The 10,598-nt window shown below is 39.6% G+C and overlaps 1 protein-coding gene across 3 annotated transcripts in view; it reads left to right on the forward strand.

The window, feature by feature from the left end:
- Nucleotides 1-9,952, forward strand: part of asic1b (acid-sensing (proton-gated) ion channel 1b) — a 174,811-nt gene extending 164,859 nt beyond the window's left edge. For all 3 annotated transcript variants that reach the window (XM_034139477.1, XM_034139474.1, XM_034139476.1), the window contains 4 exons: nt 5,733-5,824; nt 6,091-6,170; nt 6,806-6,907; nt 7,539-9,952. In XM_034139477.1, the coding sequence (XP_033995368.1) occupies nt 5,733-5,824; nt 6,091-6,170; nt 6,806-6,907; nt 7,539-7,634 (370 nt within the window). In that variant the 3' untranslated portion in view covers nt 7,635-9,952. The remainder of the gene's footprint in view (nt 1-5,732; nt 5,825-6,090; nt 6,171-6,805; nt 6,908-7,538) is intronic.
- The last annotated feature ends 646 nt before the right edge of the window (nt 9,953-10,598 follow it).

Genomic DNA, 10,598 nt, shown 5'->3' on the forward strand with positions numbered 1-10,598 from the left:
TATGGACCCTTTTTCCCCATGTCTTTGTTTCAAAGTGCTTTATGGAGTCAACCGTTTTTTCTTTTATAGGTCCTGTATTGAGCGAGAGCACCGCAGCCACTAAACTGTTTTTGATGTAATGCTTCAGGCACCAATTGCACACCGTTATGGTACATCCACTAAAAAGGAAGTTACACTTTAAGTTGCACATGAGACCACATCATTCTGCACAGAAAGCTTAAGAGGGAGAGAGAAGGAGAGAACTGACGATAAGCAAAACACGCAAACACTGAGTGGAGGGGGGCTTTGGGCGTTGTATTTTCTTTTATTTCTGGGGAATAAATATTGAGATCATATGATATTATCATGCAATGGCTTTACACATTATAATGTCCAAATGTATGAAATCAATTTAATTGAAAACAAAAACGTACAAAAAAGGTTACTGAAGTCTTATTTTCAATTTGTTTTAGAAGGAACATGTGATGTGGGAACAAAGTTAAACAATTCATATTTGATTTTGCATATATTTCCCTTTTTGCAATAAAATAAATCGAATTAACATTATGATCTTGCTATAAGCCATATCCACAGGCTTATTTTCGGTTTTCATTTGTCAGGATTCACCATGTAATACAGAACTGTGGGTGTTTCTTCTATTACAGAAAACAGAAGTTGCATTTAAAAAGGTTAGATTTTAGGGCTTCTTCATATTATGGGAAATGCTGCTGCACAGTACTGACACATCTGTAGCTGTTATTCTTATTTGTGATGAACTTGGAGTAGAACCTGATGTGTACCATTGTGTTGGTCAAACCACATCACATCTCAGACAGAGTTCAAGTGTTTTGAGGTTTATTTCCCTTATAGCAGCTTGCTTGAGGCGGTAACTGCTGTAACCAGTTCACTTTCTCAAACCTGGATTGTTTTCCATTGAGTTGAGGAAAAAGAATAAGGATGATTCAGTCTGAGTTTATTAAGCTGCCAAGTATGTACTGTTTCTTTGCCAAATGTAATGAAAAGATCAAAAGTAGTTCAAGGGAATGGGGAGAGGGAGAAATAATAGTTAAATCTTTTATCTATCATTCCCGGCGGAGCTGTTGAGGACAAGATAATTACACCATATGTAGTCGGAGTGCGGCAAAAACCTTTCACTTCTCCCTGCTGAAGGTTTTATTTAATCCCCTTCGGATAGATGTGAGTCCTTCTAGTTCATCTTTTGACTGGCAATGTTTCCAAGCAGTGTCAGGCTGATGAGCATTTGCTGGAAGTCTTCTGCTATCTGGGCTGCACAGTGTTTAGTGGTGTGAAACTGAAGTCTGTGACAGTGGACTGTCGTTCTACTGGGAACCACTAAAGCAGGGGGAGAGAGATATTGATATAGACGCAGACACACAGCTTTATTTATTAAATAATACTAATAATACTACTTGGACGGCAGCAGCAGTGTTATTTTTATCCAATCATTCTACTTTGAGTGAAAGATAGAACATATACAGATATGGACTGAATTGAATGACTGCTACACTTCCACTGCATTGCTCTGTCTTTCTCTCTTTTATTTTCATATATAGAGCCCATATTGCATATATATGCGAGGAAGCATCATTCAAACTGAAGACAGCTCACACAGGTGGGCCTACAAATCAGGAGAACACACACAGGAGTTTCAACAAAAAGCAATACAAAAACACAACTATATCAGTGATTCCCTATCCCAGGGTTTAACTACTTCTGCAGCTGCCATGGAGCAGGCCTTTCTGCAAAGATTGTAGAAAAGCTCAACTGATTAAACAAATTATTATAAAATAAAAACCTAAGTTTTTAAGATTTCCAAATATTGAATAAGATTTAATACCTGGGGCCTCATTTATAAACGGTGCGTACGCACAAAAGATGGCGTATGCCAGTTTCTACGCACTGTTTGCGATTTATAAAAAACTAACTTGACGGGAAAATGTGCTGTCCTCCACGCAAACTCTGACCCATGCGTACGCACTAAGCACAAAAACGGGAGAGACGAGAAACTGTGACACCGTTGGCAGAAGGAAGAATGGAGAGAAATATGTGGAAATAATACCATAAATAAAATGTTACCTCTCATTTATCATATGAAGAATTCATTTTCACAAATTGATTAAAGCCAATCTTAAAATGATTTAACAAACGCCTGTTTGAGACTCCTCAGTGCACACAGAAACATAACTTGGAGAAATAAATAAATACGGAAATGTTATTGATCACCCCTCGATTATGTTCTCTCGTTAAGAAATGTATTCTCATAAATGATGCGGTAAACAGAAGGACATAATTACTTTAAACCGACGCCGTTTTGCATTTCTATAGGTTGTATAGATACGAGTATGGTTTTATATACTATCACGTTTAATCATGTTTTATGCCGTTCGCCGCCTACTTGATAAGTCGCTCGTAAAACACAGGAGGTATGGAAACTAAGAACACCATATGTGGTAAATTGTACAGCTAATATAACACAACACATTAGTTGTATTTCCTTTAACTGGTGGATTATGGATATATAGTTGCTGATCGAAAGCTGGAACACAAACCACCAAATACAACAAAATAATTCAGATCCAGTCGTCATGACTCCACTCCGGAGGGATTCCCCGATCATTTCTTACAGTTTCTCATCAAGGGGGGGTCTCCTGTCCCCGGGACAAACACACTGCCTGAGGAAGGTTATGTGTATTTTTTTTGTCATTAACTTTTTTCGGACCACTTATTTATTTATTTTGGTGACGATCCGACCTCCATGCTGCTACTCTGGTTCTAACTGCATCCACCAAACAATATGATTTATCTCGACCTCCCCAAAATAACCAAAATCTGACACGGTGTGAGATGTCTTTTTTAGCTGTTCTGTCGTCATTTCCTGCGATCTTCTTCATGCAGTCAGTCAAAATGAATGAATGGGCGTTTCTTTGACTATTTATAGGCAAATATGGGCGTTACGTGAAGCCCGCAAAAGCTGCGCCGCATTTCGAGTTGATTGTGATTTATAAAGGGAAACCGGCGTAGGATGTGCCGTACGCAAGTCCTACGCCGGTACGCAGTCTTTTATGAATCGGAAAGTGTCGGTGCATATTTATTTGCTTTGTCCTACGTAAGCAACCTTCCCACGCCAATCCTACGCAAGGCTTTATAAATGAGGCCCCTGAACACTATGTGTTGCAAGCATGAAAACAGGAAGGTAAGTCTAAACAGTAAGCTACAGTAAAAGTAAGGAATTAAATATATCATTGAAATAGTAAGATACGCAGAAGACCTATTTTGATCAAAGTAAAACATAAACAGTATATATAATCCACTAAAAGTATTGGTTTAAATGCAATAGTTAGCTGAAAGTAAACACAAATATGTTTATATGTATATAATGTTTGTTTGGCAGCTGAAGTAATGGATAAACAGTTATAATGGGTAGCTATTGGATAAAGAGCTGAAATTATACAATAAATTGTATAATTGTAAGTAATTGATGAACAAAAGAAACAGTTAACTAGCATTTGAAGAAATAAATAAACTTAGTGGATAAACTGTCAAATGTGTTAGCTTTAGTAATTGATAAATGTTTAAACAAATTGTGAGCATATGTTACAGTAAATGGAAAACAGTTTACTGTTAGCTAATCTTTAAAGTAATAAATGAACAATTAAAACAGTTACTAATATTTCAAGTAATAAATAAGCATAGTGGATTAACATTCAAAATTGTTAGCTAATGTTAAAGGTAATTTATTAACAGTTCAAATTGTTTGCTTGCATAAGAAGTATTGGAAAAACAGTTGTAACAGTTAGCTGATGTTAAATGTAAAGGATAAATAGTTGACAGAGTTTGCTAACGTTAAAGATATGAATACAAATTGGTCGCTAAAAGTAATGGATTCAGATGGTTTCAGATTAAACGTCCAAATCCTGCCACTCCAAATAGTACGGCCTAAAAGTGTAAACTTGATCAAAACCGACCTCATTGTTGCACACTATTCACTTTTATATTATCAATAGTGTTAAATAAAGTCAATTTTGACATTGTTTTATGCCAACACATTTGTAACGTGTGCTTTAGTTCTCAAAGCTGGAAATGCAGCATTAATAAAGCCTGCATCCCATTTTGAGCTGGCATTCCACCTCTGTTATGATAATTCAAGATATCTGCTGTGAAAAAAAAAGTAATTGAAAAGGTTTGAGCTCATCGGAGGAAGCTATGGGTGTATGTCAAAAAAAGAATGGGAATGAGTGACCAAGATTACAACCCTAGGCGGGATATTAAGTGTATGATGATGGTTTTGTTTTATGTTGAGTATACTAAGGATGTTTTATGTGCTTTTAAAATCGTCTGTGCAGTCAAACTACAGGAGCTGATCTCCCAGCATGAAACAAGCAGATGTGTGCCCATCTTCTATGAGAACATCTCCAGCTACATTTCCAACTGTAATTTGCATTTCAATTTAGCCCTCGGCTTAGAGCTTCTTCAACTGACAGATCATCACGTGTCTTAACTTAAATTGAAGTAATAAAACAGTATACTAAAACCTCAAAGTCAAGTTACATTTTTGATTCAACCCCAGTTATGTGTGTAGTATGTCATTTAGCCCGCGGAGAGGATATTCAGGAATCAAAATAATAGTCTGCTTTGCCTTGGGCCGTAAACTAATTCTTTTTCATTCTGCTGAAGTCCTGAATTTCAGATATTAACACAGCATGAAATCAAACAGCTGTCATAATTTCCCTTGTTTTCCGTAATGACCAGACCCACCGTGGGGAAATTAGCTTGTGACTGCAGGTTGTTTGCACGGGAGGATTATGAGACAATAGGCCCACTGGGAACAGACTTGCAAAAGACCCCCCTACCTCAGCTACTGGAGCCAGACACCCAGGGGTGTCTTTTTGTTGTAGTTTTGTGTTCTCTTTGCTGCTGTTTTGTGTCCCATTTTAAGTTGGGTTTTTGTAATTATGTTTTGCCTGTGGTTGTTTAGCCCTTGTTGTAATCTGTTTTCGTCTCTTTGCATTTCATTTGTATCCTGTTGTGGTTACTTTTGTCTTTTTGTATTTGTTTTGCATCTCTTTGTAGTCGTTTTGTGTCTCTTTCTGGTCGTTTTGTGTCTCTTTCTGGTCGTTTTGTGTCTCTTCGTAGTCGTTTTTAATCTCTCTGTAGTCGTTTTGTGTCTCTTTCTGGTCGTTTTGTGTCTCTTTGTAGTCGTTTTGCATCTCTTTGAAGTCGTTTTGGCATCTCTTTGTAGTTGTTTTGTGTCTCTTTCTGGTCGTTTTGTGTCTCTCTGTAGTCGTTTTGTGTCTCTTTGTAGTTGTTTTGTGCTTCTTTAGGGCTGTTTGTGTCTTTGTAATAGTGTTACTCTGTAGTTGCCGTTTGTCACTTTGTGATTGTTTAGAACCCTTTCGTAGTTATTGTGCATCTTTTTTTAAGCGCTTTATGTTTCTTTGTGGTCATTTTCTATCCATTGCTGCTTGGTTTTTGTCACTTTGAGAGACATTTTGTAAGTAAAGGCCATGGAGACAAACGTTGTGGCCCTAAGCCTGTGCCCTGTCAGCCCGTTCAATAATCCATATATGGTTATTTACTCAACCCAATGCATCTGCTCAGTTATCTGCAGGAAGTGTCAGACTCACCAGTCATGTTCTCCGCCTGCGGACACTCTGATAAAGCATGGTGTATGAAGCATACACTGAGACATTTAAATGTGTGAACTAAGACTGAGCTTTTCTCTCTGTTTACAGTGATAACCTTCTGGTCCTGGATATCTATTTTGAAGCGCTGAACTACGAAACCATCGAACAAAAGAAAGCCTACGAATTGGCAGGCCTTCTGGGTAAGGAAATGGCTGTCTAGTGTTTACATGGGAGGAGATAATAAGCAGTATTCATATACACCTCAGATGATTTTGATGAAAAGTGACAGTAAGGCAACCGCTTGTTATTGTAAAATAGGTGTTCAGGTCCCAGATGACACAGCGCTGTCTCATCTGTTTTCTGACACATTTCAGACCTAAACAAATATTAAAAGCACATTTAAAATATGCTTCATGTGAATAAACAGATGATGATCCTCCTTAAAATGTCCTATTTCTCTCTCCAGGTGATATCGGAGGTCAGATGGGTCTCTTCATCGGAGCCAGCCTCCTCACTATTCTGGAACTCTTTGACTATCTATATGAGGTAAATGATCTCTTTAAAACACCTCCCGTCATCACCGGAGCCTCTCACCCTCATCCGGTGGTGCAATGTATTGTTTATGGAAATGTGTTCTGCTCCAGTATTAATGGTATTACTTGCGTACAAAATTGAGTTTTGCACACTATTTCACCAAGGACGTGTTTTAACGAGCGTGACGAACGCTGTGTCCCTCACAACCCTGCAGCCCATCTCTGTGCAACACACACACACACACACACACACACACACACACACACTCACACACACTCACACATCTTAGCAGCAGCAACTCTGAATACATTAACATTTTGGATGTATTATATTTTAGATTAGTTGGGATGTCTCTGTCCGTTCTCATTAGAGCAACTCTGTGTTGCTTCCTCCATTATAAATTCTACTAGCAATGCAGAAAGATATTTGTGTCCGTCTCCTTTTTAGTTTGTGTGTGTTTGCGTGAGAGAAAAAAGCAGCACCTGCATGTCCAGTTTGGAGGGCGAAACATATTTATAGATGGATAAAATCAATCTCTCTTGAATTTCATTTTTGCATGATCCTTCAAACTCCAAAGTGTGTGGGCTTGAACTATAAAACAAATGTTTTTGAACGGGTCAGTAACGGGTGTCCTCGGCTATTTTCAGGTGATCAAATACAAGCTGTGCCGATGCGTGAAGAAGAAACACAAAGGCCGCAACAACAACGACCGGGGAGCTGTGCTGAGCCTGGACGATGTGAAACACCATGTCAGTAGACTGCTGCTAAGTACTTCCACTGTATCAGACTCCATTTCATTTGACAGGGACACACTTGGAGTGAAGGAGGATGATAGGGCAGCCGTGATGGTGGTGGGGGAGGAGTCAAGAGAAAGAGATGGAAGAAACCAGGGACTGGGGAGACAGGGAAGGGAGTGAAAGTGTGATTGGGAGAAGAGGGAGAGAAAATTGATAGTGGAAAGTGGTGTGCATTTAATCAAAGCTGCTGGACATGACCAGCAGGGACAGGCCAGGATTAGAGCCTTGGAAGGTGTGACAGCTCACTCAAGTGTAAATGAAGTTCACTTTAATTGTAGGTCTGACATCAGGCAGAGGAAAAAAGGGAAAGATGTGCTCATCTTCTGATCCTCTCCCCTGCCTTACATCGGGGTCTATTCCCTCTCAGCCCCATCTTGTTTCTAATGCCACATTTATCTGGGGGTTTAGTACTTTCTCATATGTGTTTTATCTTCTGTTTTACTCTTGATGTAAGGACTCCCCCTCCCCTCTTGTTTCAATACGTCCTACCCGGGCTGATCATTTCTCTTCAGTGTCTTAATCCTCCACTCGTTTATCTTACAATCTAATTTTTGCTTTCGCTCTCTGCTCATTTTTCTCCCAGGCTCCTTGCGAGAACCTGCGTACACCATCAACATATCCTGGCAACATGCTACCCCATCACCCGGGCCAAGCAAACTTTGAAGACTTCACTTGCTGAGCAGACCCCGGGGGGAAGCATCCAAGTGCGTGTTATGCAACCAAAGCCAACCATACAAGAAGAACTATCCAGCACGGGGGGGGAGTGTGAGGAACTGATACAAAGTCTAACAGAGGCACTTTTTACATAGATACGGAGTTAAGCGGACAAATCAAACACGACAAAGAACTGTCACCCAAGGCCGAGCGGAGAGGATATCCCAAAAATAAAAAATATCTGTCAATTTTCCGGAGAACATTTCATGCAGCACTCTTCTATCTCTTGTGTATCTCTGGAATACTGCCGCAGAGGATGTGGAGGAACCTTGCCAACACGGACCTCTCTATCTCTTTCAAAAGACAACAAAATTAAATGTAAAAATAAACATGTACAGCTATCTCACCATAGACAGCAGATCATAAAAAAGACCCCCCATGCCTTTATATAACACACGATGGTTTCACACGACACCGGCCTGCTAGTGAGACTCATCCTGCTTACTCCACTTTACATGTAGCAACATAATGTACCTGTTGCAGCGCTCCGTAAAACATCAGCTGGACTCTGTGTAGTTGAGAATGTATTTATGTTCATGATGGGTGTAGTTGGGTGTGCAGGGAAGTTTTTCGGGGGGCTTGTGTTAGACATAGAGGTGCATTATCAACCATTTAAAATGTACTGGTGATGATTTCAGGTCTCATCATGTAAATGCATGCTTGTATTTGTCCAATGCATGTTTTTCATTTCATCTATCATTTTTCTTTTTTTTTTACATATATATATATAAATGATATAAGTACCAAGTTTGCCTCAATGATATACAGGAAAAGGAAGATGATACATCCCATATATATTTCTGTGTGTGTGTGTGTGTACCCAGTCAGCCTGTGTCTGCTGACTGAATGAATGAGCTGCACCTAATTTGATTTCTCATCTGTTATTTCATTTTCACGCGTGCCCTTTGAGTCGAGGAGTTTTCATTCAGCTTCATTAAGTCTTATCTCGACTGCAGGATGAGGTGAGGGGAATTATTTTTCGAGGAGTTGATCGCTGAAATCCAAGTAATGTTGGGCTGTTAAAAAAGTTTCTGTATCTGTGTTCTTGTTGCAAGAGTCTTATCAAAGCACAATACCGCCAGTATGTTGAGGTGATGTAAAAGACAACGTACTATTCTTCGTGATATATTGTCATATTATTAATATCGTGTTGATCCGACTGTTTTTCGGTTGTTGTTTTTTCTTTCATATAAAACATAATCGATATTGCCTGATAATCCTGTCTCCATCGTCCAGGTAATAGGCTGGTCTATTTAGTTATCAAAGCATAAATAAAATGTAAATATCATTTTGGAAATTGTTATTCTTCTGAGGTTTTACTCTTATCAGTGAATTCAGTCTTTAAAGCCTCTATTTGTCCGTTTGGTCGAGGTGAACGGGGGGAAAAGCGATGTATTTGTCAACTCCAGATACTGTGCAAATGTTCATTTTGAATCACAAGTAGCTCTCAGAAAATCTGATTAAGCTTTCTGGGCTTAGGGATTTTCGCAATTTTCTCTTATCAACATATTATCTTGTATTTTGCTTCACACAACATTTTTTAGAATTAAGTCAGCATTAAGAGTTTAGGGGCAGGAGTCTGGCATTAAAACATGTATTACTTATCCACTGAAACCATTCATTTGTTGCAGTTAAACCACTGCAAGCCACAACATTGGTGTTTCTGAGCTTCATACGCTTGAAATGTAATTACAGTTTCTGCTGCTCAGTGACAAAAGAATGGATGAGAAATATCCTGCACAGCCAAAACAAGTTTTACCAAGATTGTCAGTGAGCCAGCGGCCGCACATTCTGGACGGCTCCTGGTCCTCTACTGTACTGTACATCTGCTGCTGCCAGACTTGTATTAAAGGCAGCTTGGTGATGCATGACTGTGTGAATATTAGAGTCCAGTTAAACATGTTCTGCCTTGAAATCATGTTTGTTGCTCGGATGGCTGCACAGTCCGCTGCTACCAGACACTAAGGGTTATTCTAGGACAGGAAGTTTACTTTTGTCTCATGATTCTTTCATGCTATCTTTTAGCAGGGAAACCGAGCATCAACATTGTTCACCCAATGTGAGTGTGCATTCATTTTTTATTATTCAGAGGAGAAACCTCAGCTGGTATTCACACATTCACATCAAGTGCTAAAGCTCCCGGGAACCAGCTCCAACATCTGATGAAGATGTTTCCTGTTTTGAATGTCTGAAACAGGATGTTGCCCCCTGACGGTTTTATTATATTCTGTTGTACCTGCCAAGAAGACAAATTAATCAAGAAATAAAAGATGATGCTGTTCATTTCCTGTGTGCACTTGTTTCATTGTGTGAGTGACACTCTTACAACCCAGAAGATTGCAGGGTGTCAGAAAACAGGACAGCTGCCTGCCAGTGACAGAAATCCTGCAGAAGATGCTTTCTGCCTCTTGATGAGCCTCAGGCGTAAAGCTGCTGGGGGTGTGAGGGAGATGCACCGGAGGGACTTCAGACAAACTGAAAATATTTCCAAAATGTACGGCTTTGGGAGTATTTCCTGCAGTTGTGTAGTCTTGATTCAGTTTCACCTGTTGTTAGCCAATCCCTAAATCTTGGCATCCGCCTCCTGAAAGATGTCCACCTACAGTATTATGCACCTCATTCAGCTCCTCGATATAAAGATCAGAGATGTCTGCTCCCTCCCTGCTTTCACCTTGTTGCTTGACACTCAGCCAATCTGATGTATAAAAAAAAGATGCTCCTGTACTGGAAACTATCCCAAACTGCATGCTCTTCCTAAATGGCTTCAACACCCTCGGGCCTTTGGATGTGATGAAGCCCTGTTTTCATGCAGGGAACTTCTAATGCTTGTTGATATATTTTAATGAGACTTGTCGTGTGCATGTTTTTATCCACATCTGCCAGTTTAATCATGCATTCTGCTGTCACTGAACACTCCCACTCTAAATCT

Source organism: Trematomus bernacchii, unplaced genomic scaffold (assembly GCF_902827165.1).
Source record: "Trematomus bernacchii unplaced genomic scaffold, fTreBer1.1, whole genome shotgun sequence".
NCBI classification, from domain to species: Eukaryota; Metazoa; Chordata; class Actinopteri; order Perciformes; family Nototheniidae; genus Trematomus; species Trematomus bernacchii.